General features: G+C 37.6%; 3 protein-coding genes across 3 annotated transcripts in view; 2 read left to right on the top strand and 1 right to left on the bottom strand.

Annotated features, from left to right (window-relative positions):
- The window catches only part of tmtops2b (teleost multiple tissue opsin 2b), a 32,635-nt gene extending 19,466 nt beyond the window's left edge, over window positions 1–13,169 (top strand). Inside the window, exons 3-4 of the mRNA XM_052148605.1 lie at window positions 4,164–4,397; window positions 12,443–13,169. Of these exons, the coding sequence (XP_052004565.1) occupies window positions 4,164–4,397; window positions 12,443–12,649 (441 nt within the window). The 3' untranslated portion in view covers window positions 12,650–13,169. The remainder of the gene's footprint in view (window positions 1–4,163; window positions 4,398–12,442) is intronic.
- Window positions 1–18,829, top strand: part of LOC127659000 (cytoplasmic protein NCK2-like) — a 576,925-nt gene that overhangs the window by 321,709 nt on the left and 236,387 nt on the right. The window lies entirely within an intron of this gene.
- st6gal2a (ST6 beta-galactosamide alpha-2,6-sialyltranferase 2a) overlaps window positions 10,107–18,829 on the bottom strand; it is a 71,595-nt gene continuing 62,872 nt past the window's right edge. The window contains exon 7 of the mRNA XM_052148594.1: window positions 10,107–11,938. Coding sequence (XP_052004554.1) covers window positions 11,670–11,938 — 269 coding nt within the window. The 3' untranslated portion in view covers window positions 10,107–11,669. The remainder of the gene's footprint in view (window positions 11,939–18,829) is intronic.

Genomic DNA, 18,829 nt, shown 5'->3' with positions numbered 1-18,829 from the left:
AAAGGCTCCTTGCTATCCTGAGTCAAATGAATGAAATCGGAAATCTCTACGATGTTCTGTGCAGAGATATGTGATCTGTTACTTGTTTGCTAGGGAAACCCCATCTGGTTGTTAGGCAGTTACAAAAGTGATAATCAAAAGGCTCCTTGCTACCCTGAGACAAATGAATGAAACCAGAATTCGCTACGATGTTCTGTGCAGTGATATGTGATTTGTTACTAAGTTGCAAGGGTAACCCCATCTAGTTGCTAGGCAGTTACCAAGGTGATACTCAATAGGCTCCTTGCTATTCTGAGTCAAATGAATGATATTGGAAGTCTCTACAATGTTCTGGTGCAGAAATATGTGAATTGTTACTTGGTTGCTTTTGTAACCCAGTCTGGTTGTTAGGCAGTTACCATGGTGATACTGAAAAGGCTTCTTGCTACCCTGAGACAAATAAGCAATACTGGAAGTTGCTATGAAGTTCTGTGTTACTTTGTTACTTGGTTGCTTGCGTAACCCCATCTGGTTGCTAGGCAGTTACCAAAGTGATATTCAAAAGGCTCCTTGATCCCCTGAGTCAAATTAATGAAGACATAAATCTCTACGATGTTCTGGTGCAGAGATATTTGATTTGTTACTTGGTTGCTATGGTAACCCCATCTGGTTGCTATACAGTTTCAAGGTGATAATCAAAAGGCTCATTGCTACTCTAAATCAAATTAACAAAGCCGGTAATCTCTACAATGTTCTGGTGCAGAGATATTTGATTTGTTACTTGGTTGCTAGGCTAACCCCATCTGGTTGCTGGGCAGTTACAAAAGTGATAATCAAAGGCTCCTTGCTACCCTGAGACAAATGAATGAAAATGGAAGTCTCTACGATGTTCTGGTGCAGAGATATGTGATTTGTTACACTGATGCTAGGGTAACCCAATCTGGTGGCTTGGCAGTTACTAAGGTGATACTGAAAAGGCTCCAGAAGTGGCTATGATGTTCTCTGCAGAGATATGTGATTTGTTACTAAGTTGCGAGGGTAATCCCATCTAGTTTCTGGACAGTCTGTCTCGTTGTACGTTCCGCTCCCTGGTATAATTATGAACTGCGCTCTATGAAGGCAGCTTGTCACAAAATAGAGGCGTCTCTGGACTGAACTTACATCACCAGGCAACTTAAGGCAGAAATTGTATCCACCAGGTCCTGTTATTTTTCTCAGATAATTGTCAATAATCAAAGAAATCCCTGACAACTGTTTCACACCATTAACAAATTGCTCAAATGTAACTGTAGAAAATGTAGATTTCTTGATTTTTTCAGCACCAAGATTGATAATGCTTGTAAAGGCATTCTTAATACATTTACATTTATGCATTTGGCAGACGCTTTTATCCAAAGCGACTTACAGAGCCCTTATTACAGGGACAACCCCCCTGGAGCAACCTGGAGTTAAGTGCCTTGCTCAAGGTGGTGGCTGTGGGGATCAAACCGACAATTTTCTGCTTAACAGTTTAGTGCTTTAGCCCACTACCACCACCACCACATAATACTCCTGTCTCATCTGCTTCTTCTCTTTGTATTTCTTATTTCTCTGGCACCTCAAATGTTATTTGTTACTTGGTTTCTAAGGTAAACCAATCTGGTTGCTACGCAGTTACATTTACATTTACATTTATGCATTTGGCAGATGCTTTTATCCAAAGCGACTTACAGTGCACTTATTGCAGGGACGAGAAACCTGGAGTTAAGTGCCATGCTCAAGGACACAATGGTGGTGGCCGTGGGGATCGAATCAGCGACCTTCTGATTAACAGTTATGTGCTTTTCATCAGGGTACACGGTTATGCTGCATACCATTCAAGTTGGATGTGGGATATTCCATCTTCATATCTCTGACCATAAATGCATTCCATTCCCTGATATTCGGAACTGCAACTCTCCCGTTAGCTTAGGAGGGGTTTGACGCTCATTAGTCTCCTAGCAACCCAGCTGATAAACAATGCTGCAGTGCTAGCATTTGTGCTTCAGGTTTATGATTATCAAAATGTTTTAATGTTTTATTCCATTGCACTTTTCCTAGTAGGAAGTTGTAAAATCCGACTTTCTGAGTTCATTGGTACGCAGCACTACTTTTCCAAACATGATCAGACACTGAATTCTTAAGCAGCATAATTTACACTTAGAAAACTCCTGATGTTGCTATAACAATGAAAAAAGCACTTACCAATTTACTTGAAGTGAAAATCAGTCCTCCTTTCCTGGTTAATGAATTAAGCAATCACACGGTCATGCAGAACAGTGGAGTGGTGGTGGTGTAGTGGTACAAAGCACATAACTGGTAAACTGGTAATCAGAAAGTCGCTCGTTCGATCCCCACAGCCACCACCATTGTGTCCTTGAGCAAGGCACTTAACTCCAGGTTGCTCCGGGGGATTGTTCCTGTAATAAGGGCTCTGTAAGTCGCTTTGGATAAAAGCGTCTGCCAAATGCATAAAAGTAAATGTAACATCTCATGTTTTTAAATCCATAAGGATCTCTTTCTCAATGGCGATAGCGGCAGTAATGACAGTCAACTGATCAGCAAGATCTCAAGCTCTTCACTTTCAAATTACGTCACTTAAAGCATGATTGCTTCACTCAAGGCCAGCTAGGAGGCCTCGACCGGGAAATATCCTAAAGATCACACTCACTAAGAACAAATAAATCAATCTGATTGACTGATGAATCTGATTCTGAAGATATTCTGAAGCCCTGACGGAGTGGAGCTCAGACTAACGCGATGCTTCGGTCATGCGATTTGTGAAACAGTTGTCATGCTTCGCTTGTAAGCATGAAGGAATAAATTCTGACTGAATAAACATAAAATTTTTCTCTATTTGTTTGTAGATTAATTAAGAGTGAAAAGGAAAAGGAATTTCAGAGGAAAAATCATTTTGATCCTAGCCCTTATGGTTCCAGAGTTATGACCACAAATGCACAAGTGCTTATTATAGCACCACCTAGTGTTCAGCGGGTGTGTGTGTGTGGGTGCCTGAGTAGTGGGGGGGGGGATCTCTGACCACCATCTCTGCGACTTACGGTCTCTGACACCCAGACACATTTAAGGCAGAAAAATAATTATAAATTATAATAAACAGAAAATCAGTATGAATACAATAGGGTTCCTGCACCGTCAGAGCTTGGACCCCAAATTAAAGTGTTATCATTGTATTTAATATGTTAACTTTAATTTTATGGACTATGGCAGAAAAACACCATTTCCTATCCTCTAATGTACCCCAGAGTCTTTGAAATAGAGCCAATCAACATGAAGTAAACCTTAAATAGAACAAAGAAGTTGTCTGTTTTTGCACATTTTGTTGTATTGGGCTAACAAAAATGTATCTTCTTTGGATTGCAATGCAGTAAATTCCTCTTCTTGTCATTACAATTCAACATCCTGTGGGGCGTGGCCAGCTCAATTTAAACTCCCAATCATAATTTGAAAGAGACTCAATCCTTAAATTCAGAATTTGTCCAACCCCTCTTAGATGTCTTTTGATACTACATACATGGAAGTGATTTCAAGGTGGATGTAAGGATTCTCATCACTACTTTATGTGGCCTGAAAATAAATCACAGAAGTGATAACAGTAATATTTTAATAATTGTCATATTTGCAAAATATCTGGCTTTGGTAATCATGGGTTTAGAAGCTGAAATTCTGCATACTTCAAATGTAAATCAGACTAATTTACATAAATGTACGCTCTTTGTAATGACCTTGTCCTTTTAGACATTCATCACCAGATATGATAAAATGTGCTCCCCTGGTTCCAGTGTTGTGGCTTATACAACACATTTGAGTATCAGTCAGCATGGTGTCTCTTCATGAAGGAGCACGCTTAATTTTTTGAAGGGTTCTATAAAAGGAATAGCGTCAAAGACATGCAAGAACTTACTTTTACTCACAGTGTCATAATGCTTTTAAAGGGTGAGAGTCAGTCATCTTTCATTAATGGATTCTTTGGTAGCGGAAGTTGGCCAACATAGCACATTAATAGTTGATGACAATGTATTGTTGCTATAAAGAGGCACAAATTGAGTGCACAATAAAGGAGAGATGCCATTTCCAAAATCACTTGTACCAAGAAACTCCCCCATTCACAATTCACATGAAACTGTCTCTATGTCTCTCTTTCTCAGGTAGGGAAGATTCGCAAGACGGCAGCCCGCAAAAGAGAATACCATGTTTTATTTATGGTTATCACCACCTTGGTGTGTTACCTTTTGTGCTGGATGCCATACGGCATTGTGGCCATGATGGCCACATTTGGCCAGCCAGGAATTATTTCACCCGTTGCCAGTGTGGTGCCCTCTCTACTTGCCAAGAGCAGCACAGTCATTAACCCTTTAATATACATCCTCATGAACAAACAGGTAAGATTTCTTGCAGAGCACAAACGAAATAAAATAAAAAAGTAATTTCATTTCAAACAATTAGGTATAAGATAAAATTCTATCCCTGATGGACCCTTTTCACAGACATTTTTAGCATATTTCCACCAGAGGTCAACCTGTAGTGGATTTTGGCAATACAGATAGTTATGGACAACTAAGGTGTTGGAAAAGGCAAACAACTGATTAATCGGCCATTCGTTTTTTTAAATCGCTTTATTGATTGTATATATATGTATTTGTATGTATGTATATATATATATATATATACACTCACCTAAAGGATTATTAGGAACACCTGTTCAATTTCTCATTAACGCAATTATCTAATCAACCAATCACATGGCAGTTGCTTCAATGCATTTAGGGGTGTGGTCCTGGTCAAGACAATCTCCTGAACTCCAAACTGAATGTCAGAATGGGAAAGAAAGGTGATTTAAGCAATTTTGAGCGTGGCATGGTTGTTGGTGCCAGACGGGCCGGTCTGAGTATTTCACAATCTGCTCAGTTACTGGGATTTTCACGCACAACCATTTCTAGGGTTTACAAAGAATGGTGTGAAAAGGGAAAAACATCCAGTATGCGGCAGTCCTGTGTTGCAAGTGCCTTGTTGATGCTAGAGGTCAGAGGAGAATGGGCCGACTGATTCAAGCTGATAGAAGAGCAACTTTGACTGAAATAACAGCAGAAGACCCCACCGGGTACCACTCATCTCCACTACAAATAGAAAAAAGAGGCTACAATTTGCAAGAGCTCACCAAAATTGGACAGTTGAAGACTGGAAATATGTTGCCTGGTCTGATGAGTTTCGATTTCTGTTGAGACATTCAGATGGTAGAGTCAGAATTTGGCGTAAACAGAATGAGAACATGGATCCATCATGCCTTGTTACCACTGTGCAGGCTGGTGGTGGTGGTGTAATGGTATGGGGGATGTTTTCTTGGCACACTTTAGGCCCCTTAGTGCCAATTGGGCATCGCTTAAATGCCACGGCCTACCTGAGCATTGTTTCTGACCATGTCCATCCCTTTATGGCCACCATGTACCCATCCTCTGATGGCTACTTCCAGCAGGATAATGCACCATGTCACAAAGCTCGAATCATTTCAAATTGGTTTCTTGAACATGACAATGAGTTCACTGTACTAAAATGGCCCCCACAGTCACCAGATCTCAACCCAATAGAGCATCTTTGGGATGTGGTGGAACAGGAGCTTCATGCCCTGGATGTGCATCCCACAAATCTCCATCAACTGCAAGATGTTATCCTATCAATATGGGCCAACATTTCTAAAGAATTCTTTCAGTACCTTGTTGAATCAATGCCACGTAGAATTAAGGCAGTTCTGAAGGCTGAAAGGGGTCAAACACAGTATTAGTATGGTGTTCCTAATAATCCTTTAGGTGAGTGTATATATATATATATATATATATATATATATATATATATATAATTTCCTTACTGTGACGGGCACAGACACATCACAGATGTTTCATAAATCCAAAATGAGTCAAATCCCAGATGCGGTTTTACTGCGCAACCAAAATCCCAATGAAACCTAGAAAAAAAATACAATTTCATGCATATCACAAAACTCAATTTAAAAAATGTCTGTGCTTCCAGCTCACACAAGCACACAAGTGAAACAAAACAAGCACTCTTGCAATCATCTACAGTATATTACAGTAGAAACACTATAGAGCCAACACTGACATAGAGGCTAATAAATACTGCATGAACAGTAATTCATTAACAGAGTAGATCATCAGCGATCACTTGTCAATTTTCCAGTTTTATAATAACAGACTTTTTCCTTTTCTCTAGGGACACACAAAATCAACATGAACTCAACCATTAATAAAAGGTTATATAAATAAACATTTACTAATGTCTATGGTCCATACAGTATGTGTATTTTTATAACATTTTGTATAAGTAATTGTAAATAATTCACCAAAATTAAGATTTTTATAGCTTATATATTCACCAGTGAAGGGTTTTTGGCCACAGAGGACTATTGGCAACTATTGGTGTTGATTTTTGTCATTAAAGGTATATTCTTTTTAAGAAAATGAGAGGCAAGTAAAAAAAAATTTGTGGTAATAAATAATCTGCCACAAATGCTGTCGATTGAGCTGAACTTGTATTGTACCCGGAACATTCCTTTAACCGATAGTTCCAAGAAACAAAAACAAAACAACTATCAGCACTGATTAATTGGTAAAAGCGATTTATCGGTCGACCTCTAATTTCCAGTAGAAGCAATTTTGCAAACCATATTTTTAAATGATTAAATGTATATTTGTATCAATTTATTTTGTGAAATATTAGCCTGGTATTAAAAAAAACATATGCCAACTAGTCAATAATTTAGTGCAGTTTCAAATACAGCTGCTGAGTGACTGTAAATTTGGCATCTTTGTCTATTTTGACTGACATATTTCTCACTCTTTGTTTTCTCAATTTATAAAAGTCACAGAAATGTTATAGTGGACTTTATCTTTTGTTGTTGGAGCAAATGAAAAAGATAATTTTATTGGCCAGTGGCAAAGTTCCCCTGCTATAGCTTAGTCTCAAATTCCAAACCCAGAAATGTGAAAAGGGTCTATAAAAATACTGTGCATGTTCGCCTACATCTACTGAGAAAGCTCTGGACAAGCTGTAATTCAGCTGATAATCATAAGATTTCTTATCTGCTAAATTTACATATACATTAGACTTACAAAGAGAAATTTACTGTTCCGCTGACACACAACATCTTTGACAAGTAATGGTCAAGTTTTTAATATAGAAAGAATGGTCAAAAAAATACACAAACATTTCGTAGTTTAAAAAGTAATTCAATGAAACATGTGTATTAACATATGGAGAAATTTACATTATAAAACATCCCATGGCTTTTAAATGTGAACTGGTTTGTTATTGACATTGCAGATATTTACAGTCAAAAGATGAAGACAATTTGCATATATACAGTTGAAGTCAGAAGTTTAAATACACCTTGGCCAAATACATTTAAACTCAGTTTTTCATAATTCCTGACATTTAATCGTAGAAAACATTCCCTGTCTTAGGGCAGTTAGGATCACTATTTTAAGACTGTGAAATGTCAGAATAATAGTAGAGAGAATTATTTATTTCAACACATTCCCAGTGGGTAAGAAGTTACATACACTTTGTTAGTATTTGGTAGCATTGCCTTTACATTGTTTAACTTTGGTCAAATGTTTTGGATAGCCTTCCACAAGCTTCTAAAAATTTTGGCCCATTCCTCCAGACAGAACTGTTGTAACTGAGTCAGGTATGTAGGCCTTACACATGCCTTTTCAGTTCTGCCCACAAATTTTCTATCAGAGTGAGGTCAGGGGTTTGTGATGGCCACTCCAATACCTTGACTTTGTCCATAAGCCATTTTGCCACAAGTCATTGTCATTGTCCATTTGAAAGACCCATTTGCGACCGAGCTTTAACTTCCTGGATGATGCCATCTATTTTGTGAAGTGCACCAGTCCCCCAGCTTCATGGATGCAATGGTGTTCTTCGGCTTGCAAGCCTCACACTTTTTCCTACAAACATAACGATGGTCATTATGGCCAAACAGTTCAATTTTTGTTTCATCAGACTGGAGGAAATTTCTCCAAAATGTAAGATCTTTGTCCCCATGTGCACTCGCAAACTGTAGTCTGGCTTTTTTTTTTTTTACAATGGTTTTGGAGCATTGGCTTATTCCTTGCCGAGTAACATTTTGATATAGGACTCGTTTAACTGTGGATATAGATACTTGTCTTCCTGTTTCCTCCAGCATCTTCACAAGGTCCTTTGCCTTTGTTCTGGGATTGATTTACACTTTTTGCACCAAACTACGTTCATCTCTAGGAGACCGAATGTGTGTCCTTCCTGTGCGGCATGATGGCTGTATGGTCACATGGTATTTATACTTGTGTACTATTGTTTGTACAGATGAACGTGATACCAAGGATGCACCAGACTTGTGGAGGTCCACAATATTGGTTCTGAGGTCTTTGCTGATTTATTTAGAATTTTTTTTAATGCTGTCAAGCAAAGAGGCACTGAGGTTGAAAGTAGGACTTAAATATAGCAACAGGTACACCTCCAATTGACTACAATTAGCCTATCAGAAGCTAATTGCCTAAAGGCTTGACATCAGTTAACTTACAGTAGTGTATGTCAACTTCTGACCAACTGGAATTGTGATATACTCAATTAAAAGTGAAAATCTGTCTGTAAACAATTGTTGGAAAATATTACTTGTGTCATGCACAAAGTAGATGTCCTAAACTATAGTTTGCTAATAAGAAATCTGTGGAGTGGTAAAAAATTAGTTTTAATGACTTCAACCTAAGTGTATGTAAACTTCTGACTTCAACTGTAACGTATAATATTGGGGGGCAGTGTGGTGCAATGTAACAAAGAAATAAATGCAGAAAGAAATACAGTATGGCATGAAAAGGTGGGATACAGAAAAAGAAAACTTGGCACAGATGTACAGCACCACAGATACAGTACCATTCACATACTCGAACAAACCCAGGAAAACACTTAGCATTTGGCACAGTCCTCTGGATTCTACTGTGCACATCCTTGAAGCTGCGCTTAAGTTCGCCAGTGAAATCACCCGCAAATATTTTTTTTTATTTTTTACAAAGACCATATGATCAAAAACAACCATAAACCTAAAGACCAAGCTTGTTCCATTACAAATGGCTAAATCTTAACATTTCCATAACTGCATATTTATCTATTATACTAACAAGCCCTACATCACATGCTCTATGCACTTTACTGTACATTTCTTTCTGTATTCTCTCCAAAGTAGTCATAGCAACAAACGACATAAAAAAAAATCAAGCAAAACAGATCAAAGTTACACTAAGCACTTAAATAATACTCTTGAAATAATGCTTGTATCTGAAGTCGCTTTCTCTCTTTAAGAAACAGCGACTGGGTTTTATGCTGCTAAAATATCAAATGCTAAATTAAAGGCTTACAAAAAGACATTACAGAAGGACTCGTATGACTTTACCTCCAAACGTGAAGTAAAAATCTGACAATTGAGAAAAGAGGAAGCAGAGTATTAGTCCCTCCATAGGTCATAAAGCACAAGACAATTTTGGCCGTCAAATGTTTAAAAACAATTATTAGTCACGGCCATGGTATAACAGTTGGGCTCCATCAATGTCCCGACATATTGAGTGGGGATGCTCATGCAGGTGACACAAGCTTGAGTTTGGTTTTTGTCATTTTGCCCCACTTCCTGCACTTAATCCACTACCCTTTCAATAAAAATGGCAAAACGCCACCAAAACACAAATGTCTGTTTATTTAGCCCCAACCAGTGAGTCATATTTAGAAGACACATTGTAGGTTTAGTAAAACACAGTACACAGCTTTATTCCAAAACTACTACAGCTTTATTCCAAAACTAGTGAGCTGCCTCCCATAAGCAGAATTTTAAGGCATCATAAATGCAACCCAGCATGAAGGCTATTCCAAAAGGTAGGATAATGTTACATTATGCTATCCTACATGAAGGTAATTCTGTAATGGATTGTGACCAGCTCAAAGGAAAAAATTATCCAATATGGTGAACAAAGCAAGAGAAAATGTTAATTGTAAATAGTGGTTCAAATTATTAGCAACTAACTCTTTTACAAAATTTGCTATGCTAATGCAAACTCTCAATCAATTCGAGTGGAGTCTCCCAGGCATTTCACTGAAATATTTGCTGCCAATGTAGTCACAAATCAATCTGATATGAGGTTCCATTTTTGTTAGGGTGCTGCCTTAAAACAGTAGGAAGCTCATTAGGTTTCGGAACAGAGCCTTATAGTTGCTTTAATAACAGTGGTATGTGTAGGGTATATGGTATATTACATCCAACTTGTTCAATATTCCAGTGTAAAATAAAAATAAAAGTTAAATGAAATAATCACTGACCATTTTCTATACATCTACAAAACCCCAACATGGTGAAACAAGACAGAGAAATGTTGAATATTAGCTTTACGTTCCTCAGTCTATACAACAAGGAAGATAAAAAAATGTCTCTCTGGTGAAAACCCAAATTTCAGAGTATTTTTAGCTCCTGAGTGAAATCATCAATTACTGTACTAGTTTACTTCTACAATATACAACAACAATTAAAACAGACTTTAGCTCTCCTTAACAGATCTAGAGAAAAAAATAGCTTGTGAAAGTTTTCTGTCTCAATTAAATGGCACACATTAAAACAATGCAAACGATTAATTAACAAACCTTCAAGTTTTTCCTTCTGTTAAAAAAAAAGTCTATGTACATCCACCTCAAACCACAGAGTGAATCAATTCAAATAAACAACTGCACATTTAAGAGAAGACGATGCAAAGATGCCTTAGTAATTCATTCGCTTTAAAGAAGATTCCAGCAGGAGTCAAGAAAACCTCTTATTTTTAGGAATTACAAGACATTAAAAAAAGACCAGGCTACCTCGGTTTATATTAATCGAAGAACACCACTGTAAGTTTTATATTGCCAAGCAGCCTTAAAGTCCCAGATAATATTTACAGTGCTGCAATTAATCCACAGTACAAGCATTCAATCCTTAACCAACACTTATTCTGAAAAGGAGAACCCTCTATATAAATCGCCTATGACAACAGATTCTTTAAAGTAGAAAATGGCTAAAAAAGAACAAAAAATTAGGCCAACTGTCATTTTCCTTTATTGAATCAATCTTTTTTTTTTTCAAAAGCTCCTTTTTGCGGACTTGTTCAATAAGAGGACTACACAACTTGTTTGAGTAAATGATTCTGCCTTTGCTATTACAAATAGAGGAATCTAACTTTAAAGCAGAGTAGGAAGAAATCATTTACCACAGTTATGAAAAATTTTTTATGAAAGAGTTGGTGCCTATGTCATTGTGAGTTTGTGTGAATGCTCGTTTTGACAGTGCTGCTTTCAGTGATGATGACTGAGTTTTTCATATAAAAAAGTAACAATGTTTTTTGTTGTTGGCTTTTGGCAACACAAACATCAACATATTTCTAATGAATTCGCATGAAACCTCTATTGCTATTCTAACCATCTTTTTTAACAAAGGCTCAGGAAATGCATTAAGTGACCTACACCACATGGTTTTGCCCCGCAGAAGTCCATCCACAGTCTTACAACATGGTCAATTCAAACCAGCTGGCAAGTCCGACTTTGCATAGTGCAGCATATGTCTGCAGACCTCGTCTGCTTTGCAAAGGCAGTTATTGCGTCTTTATCTGGGATCTGGGCTCACAGTGGATGTTCTTGAAACCAGGGAGTGTGACCTTGCCTTTCCTCTTGAGGTCGTCCTCGGAGCCGACATTCATGCGCTGGATGAGCATCTTCTCATAGAGCAGGGGGTGGTAAGCACCCAGAGTGCAAGCTGCGTCATAGTAATGCTCGTGGTAGTGGCACAGGTCAGTCTGTCTTAGTGAAGGAATATACTCATACACGTGGACCACTTCACATAATGACATCATTAGCAGGATGCCTGAAAGCCAAAAAAATAGGACATTAACAAACCAGCCCACACAAGAGTACATGAGATTCACCCACCCATTCACAAATGTTTATAAATTCAAACTGTGACAGTCAGAGAATGGGAAAATGACATGACAAAATGGCAAAGAAAGGTTAGCATACCTAATTAATTACAGACAAAAATATTTTGTCTGAGAAAGGATAGCATATCTGAGTGAATCGCAGGAAAAAAATTGTCACAATTTCTTGCGCAAAAACTATTCACACCAAACATGAAAAATTTGCATACCTCAACAAAAGCAGGTTGTGTTTCCTTTATTCTTCTAAACCTTAATAAATCGCATACTGAATGAATCACAGACCAAATATTTGTCTGAAAAAGGTTAGCAGCATACCAGGATAAATTGCAGACTAAAATATAAATTGTTGCACCAAACAATTGCAGTGAAAATTCATGCTTCGTCTTTGTGTGTATGGGAGGCGAGTTCTTATATCTCCTGTTCTTCCTCCATAGTTCTACAGGTGTTTTCTAATGATGTTCTGCTGTCAGAGGTTGTCAGTGCAGAATGGTCATTCCATGCCCTCAAAGACCACGGTCATCCAGCTTCATCGTAGAGTCTACAGCAACACAGTAGCCTGCACTGCCCAGATCTCCACTGGGATCCACAACAACGGCTGTAGTACTACAGAAAGAACCAACCCCCCAGAGATCACCCCCTAAACTGGGCCATCACAGCCCAGAAGCCCCTGCAAAAACAATACTACCACTGTAGGTTCCACTGCCACTCTGTGCAAATCAGGGTTCCCACATCTGACCAATGCATTTTCCTGATTGTACTATGACTTCACTGAAGGATTCCCTCACCTTTTGAACAAAGAATGTCAATGACCTTTCCACGACTTTCCATAGTGCAAAGAGCAATTTCTAGCTAATGACAAATTTTAGATCCAAGCAAAACTATAATAAATTAAACAGACTTGAAATTTCCATGACCTTTCAGGATTTCATGAATTTTGACTACTTTTCCAGGCCTGGAAATGACAATTACAAAATGTCCTGATATTTCCATGACCGTGGAAACACTGGCATATGCATTTGCTCTTTGCTGCCATATCATCATCATCATCATCATCATCATCATCATTTAGACCATGTGGATGATGGTCAATCTTTTCCTGCTTTACTGAATATAGCTCTGTCATTCCACTCTTGTCTTTTGTCTTAACCTTGTTCATTACTAGGGCTGGGTATCGAGCTTGATACATTTTCGGCACCGACCGAATTGCCTCTAAACAATCGAGTATCAAAAAATGTTTTATCCTCCTGCCACAGAGCTTCAATTAACATGCCCGCCACATGAGTCCTGCTCCAAAACTACTGATGAATGCAGCAGCGCTATGACTGGGACACGGACAGGTGATGTTAACGTATAGCAAACAAACCAATAAACAAAATCGGCTAACTTGTAGTGGTACATGCTTGTGTACATGTTAAATTAACATTTCTGTGAGAGGTGACATAGTGCTATAAACTGGGATCTACGTACATTTACATTTATGCATTTGGCAGACACTTTTATCCAAAGTGACTTACAGTGCACTTATTACAGGGACAATCCCCCCGGAGCAACCTGGAGTTAAGTGTCTTGCTCAAGGACACAATGGTGGTGGCTGTGGGGATCGAACCGACAACTTTCTGCTTACCAGTTTAGTGCCACTACCACTCCATACGTAGATATTGTTTGGATGTATGGCTATAGATAGTTAGCTAAATCGATGCTAAAAATGCTTTAAGGGTGACCGTAACTGATCAAGTTTAACTCACATTAAACTAGTTATCTTGTTAAACCGTACTTATCCTTAGGGTTGGCTGAATTAACAGATTAGCTTTCTTGTTTTTTTTTTCTCTTCACATTAATGTTATAGCCCTTGCCGACCCTGGCATGAGGAAACCAGATAGTCTTTTGAGTCTGTAAAAAAAGTCAACAAACTGAAAAAATAAAACCAAATTTTTTATATGTATAGGTAATGTTTGTAATCCTGTTAAAACGGATTTCATAAAATTGGTATCGAGGTAATGTTTGTAATCCTGTTAAAATGGATTTCATAAAATTGGTATCAAAAAAGTATCGTTTAGGAACCGGTATCAAATTTTTTTGAACGATACCCAGCCCTATTTACTACTACTCTTTCAACAATGCCTTTAATTTTCACAGTTAAAAGTAAATGTGCATTCATTTTTTTCTTTCTTTCTTTCTTTGAAGAATGTCATAAGCATATAGTTTCATGTCAGGTTGCTACAAACACAGACTGAGCTGTTCAATGTGGTTCAGGAGGACAAAAACAAAAAACAAAACAAAAAAAAAAAAAAAAAATTACATTTTACTTTGTTCTGATATTGCAATTATTTACATTTTGCAAAAAACCTCTCGTCCCAACAGTAAGCCGGCAATAAAATGTCATCTTTACACTTCAAATACTTCATAGTGTCTGCACATGCATATCAATCAAATGGTGCACAATGTTGAAAAAGAGCACATTCAGCATGATCAAAACAATGGGTCTCTTCCAAAACCTAGTGAGTGTCCAAAAGGTAGGTATCTTAATTATGCTGCCTCCTGAGATCTCTCGTTCTGGCCAAGTTCTAAGATCGCAACTTATGTATCCTTTCCTGGGTAGTAGATCCCAGAATTAACCGTGATGAGCTCAGGGTTTTATTTTTCTTTCATTTTATTTCTACATCCGTTATTTAAACAGTTCTGCTTTCAAACTGTGATTTATTTGTTTTTGTTTGTTTTATCAGCACTTCATATTATAAATGTATTAAGACTTATCCAATATCCAATTGTTTAGAAATCGGTCTTTTGCTCTTACACAATTTCTCTTGGGAAAGCAAGAAAACAAAAGCAACATCTTGTTTGCATTCCATTTAAACTAATCAGAGTATTAGGCGATGTATTATGAGTAGCTATTGAGTTTTTTTTAACAGTTCCATCACACCATTGTGTATTTGGATCTATTTTGCAGAATAGCAACTAAAGGATGAGTCATAAAATGCTATGTTTTACGTGTAGAATTACACTGCTGTCTGATCCTGGGTCAGACATAGAAACCTCTTCTACCATAAAGAGTCTCTATGCTGCCACTGATTCCATAGCACTTCATAACAGTGAAGACAACTGTGTTTGGGGTAAAGTGCAATAAAGAGAGGGGGAAATTTTATCCCCAAAAGTCAATACCTGACACATAATGCATAGATATATGAACATTTCACTTGGATGATGAATTCTCTAGTGATTTCCAAGGGAACATAAGGAAGGACTTTCTTTTACATTTGAAACTTGATGAATGTATGCCTGGGGTTGAATGGCATCTCGGGGGACTAGGCGACGCTGCTCAAACTCAACGAGTATCACTCTTCGTTCACTAACCCTGTGTATTGATTGTGTATGAAGAAGTGCCAAACATGGAAAAGGGAACACTGTGGGCATTACAATGTGTGTGTGTAAGTGTCTGTTTGTTTATTTGTAATAGTAAACAAGAAATTGACCGACAGCTTTAATTGTCATGACATTTAAAGAAGTATATTTGCCTGTCAATAATTCAGAATACAGTTGTGCCATTTTGTTCAAGTACATGTGCAGATCAATCTATAGGAGTGCCAATTGATTTCAGAAGAAGACTTATGAGTACTGTCTCTACTAAAGTGTTTGTCATTTTTTATAAATTAGAGAGGCATAAAAAACCCTTAAAAATTCAGAATTATGTGCTGTCTTTTTAACACAAACAACTGAATTTTCTTCCTTTCAATACCAGTAATTATATCAAGCACTTATAGGGACATGTGGTTTGTCCCTATAACACTTTACAAAAAGTACCAGGAAAGTAAAATGTACTCTGTTCGTGGAAAGTGTCACCTAGCATCCCAGTTTACATAAAGCATGCAGCACAAAATACAGCAAACTAATATATATATATATATATATATATATATATATATATATATATATATATATATATATATATATATATATATATATATATATAATAATATAAATATAACACAACAGTCCTTCAGCCATAACCGTAGAAATAGGGTCTACATCTGAGAGTCTGTCTGTGTTTGCGAGATATCCAACACCTGTTCAATAAGAACGGATGCAGACGATTACTCTTGAGCCAGCAGCAACACCGAGGCCTTAATAAGAGGAGAGGTGAGTGGAGCGAATCCTGCTGCAAGCTAACCAGAGGCAGTGGTTCTGGTGTGGAATATGGCCAGTGGAATACTACAGGTCACTATTAACCCTATGAGATCCACTGTGGCACAATTTCAACACTTGCAATTAAAGAATTCCTATTTTATACTAAATATGGCACAAAACTACATAACAAAATCATCTCACACTATGAAATGTATCATAGAAATGATTCTGGCAGGAATATATTTACAGAAGATGGTCACTGCCTAGTAGGGACCTATATTTAGCAATTGCCTGAATAAATATTTGACCTGTTAAGTGTTTAGTGAACCACCCCCTGTAATATATGTATATATATAACCTATGTAAACTGAGACAATTATTCTGAATGTCGCAGAAAAGGAACAGTGGGTCCTAATAGTGAAATGTAATGTTATTCACACAACAGAGCTTATACGGTAAATACACTACTTAACATTATGTTCAACATAGCCTAATGAAACTGTATAGAGTGTAAGAGGGCTGCTATGAGATGAACATACTGAAATGTCAGCCTTCAAGGTCACTGAGAGGGCTTTTTATAAAGGTTAATGCAAATACACCACAGGCCTCAAAATATGATTTTTTTAATGCGGTTAAATGTGCCAATATCCTTTAAGTTAAATAAAAAATGAACGGGTGCGTCACCATTTTGAACTAAATCTGGCCAAAATGTAGGTGCTTTGTTGCGGTGGTTCAAAAAAGCTTGCCTGCATAAACTATCAGGAAATCTTCAAATTGGCTGTCAAACACCAACTTACTGCCATCAGTCAATGAAATCGGAGGGTATAACCCGATGCTCCACCTAATTTGATAACAATTTTTTTTCCCCATTTCATTTTTCCTCATTTAGGATCAGTCACTTGCTTCACAACTCGCTTTTGGTGCCCCTCCTTGGACATTACACCCAGAAAATGGAGTTCACAAGTGCCCATACGCCTAACAACCCTCACTACTTTGGCCACTGGGGGAAGTGCTTCATATTTCAGTAACCACAGACCGATTTTAGCTAAAAGTCAACCTACTGTTTCCGATTTCAATGTGAGAACAGTGTGGCTCGTTCGCATATAGACGTTTTTATTTTTATTTTTATATTAGTCCACAAAATGAACTAAATCTACTCAAATACAAATTAATGCCAATTCACTGTTGCTCGATATGCCTCATTCATATCTTTGTCTGCAGCCTGTTAGCCATTTGCACTTCTGCCCAATCTCCCCTTTTATACCCCCATTTTGCATTAGTATCAGTAGCTTTCATATAAAAATAACATTTATAAAACCCAATTTCATGATGAAGCATGCTTGTATATGTAATTATATAGTGGTGAAACTTTCTAAAATTCACCCAGAAACAAAATCTGCATAAACGTTATGAAAAATTCATCATGATATCAGTTGCTTCCTAAAAACACATTTAAGGGGAAAAACATATATACATCATCAACATTAATGCTTAGATCTTTAAGGGTTTAAGTTCATTTATTGGACACTAATATTGTGAATTCTGTGCGATTGTACGTTTCGAATAATTTGGTTGGTGGTGAACGTGTCAGATTTTCCTTGGCTCTAGTCCAGCACAAGCTCTGTTTCTAGATGAAAACACAGTCTCCATCTGCTACTCTGTGTGGTTTCAGGCAACTCAAACTGAGCCCTGATGACAACAGAACAGATATCCCACAACCTCCAAACAAACCAGCAGAAGTTGAACCTACAAACCCCCATCGTGATATCTCAATCTGCTGTAGGACTCGTTCCTAGCCTCAAGGTGTTTTTGCTAGAGCTTTTGGTATGGATCCAAGCCTGTTTGACTTCAGAGTTCAGTTTGATTGGTTTCTGAAACCCCCGCTTGAAAATAGGGGTCTGGGGTATGTTTCAAGTGGACGCAAGAACGGTTTGAAATTAATATAAAAGCAATTTGGCCAACTGTTGCTGCTATTGCTGACAACAAGACAGAAGCAGACTGACAAATACACCTCTCATTGCCACTTGTCTCAACAAAAGATGCCCTTAGCGAGCAGTTCATATTCTTTACATCTCTTATAATGCATCAGCAGCAGACAGATGCAAGGGCACTTCTGTGGATGTTGCATTGTGGTAGCGAAACTTAAAAGGGACAAAAACGTTTTTCATGAATTTCCATTTTCATCGTTATCTAGCTAACAGTTTCAACTAGCACTCAAGGTGGTATTCATGTTGATGATGCAAAAACACCATGAAATAGAGGCAAATAATAAACAGTAACCCCATCAAAGTTCACTCTCACGTCCTTGGCCTTAAAGCACCTCTTGTTATATTAAAGTTCATATTTCAAAACACCCACTTCTTCAAGGTGGCAGTAGTTGTATCGTCAAGAGATTTAGAAACAGGATTACAAGACTGCTTTAGATCTGAAATCAAGCATTTGTTCAGCTTACGTTAAGGGTGAAATGTTTCAAACTGAATTGCAACATATTTGTTTAATTGGCTCAGTTGGGCCAGACAAAATAACTATTAACTAAGAACTATTTTCATAATGATTAGCTCGACCAATGGCATGAGTTTGGGGCGGAACTATCTGTTTGTCCAAACATTTTAAGATAGGGGAGGGTTTGAATCTGGATTAAAAAGTCATTATTTCTGCAATTCTATTTGAGGTTGCTAAATGTGCAGAAATAAAAAATG

The sequence above is a fragment of the Xyrauchen texanus genome, chromosome 18 (assembly GCF_025860055.1).
Source record: "Xyrauchen texanus isolate HMW12.3.18 chromosome 18, RBS_HiC_50CHRs, whole genome shotgun sequence".
In the NCBI taxonomy this organism is placed as follows: Eukaryota; Metazoa; Chordata; class Actinopteri; order Cypriniformes; family Catostomidae; genus Xyrauchen; species Xyrauchen texanus.
Note: the sequence above shows the minus strand (reverse complement) of the source record. Positions and strands in the feature narration are given on the sequence as shown.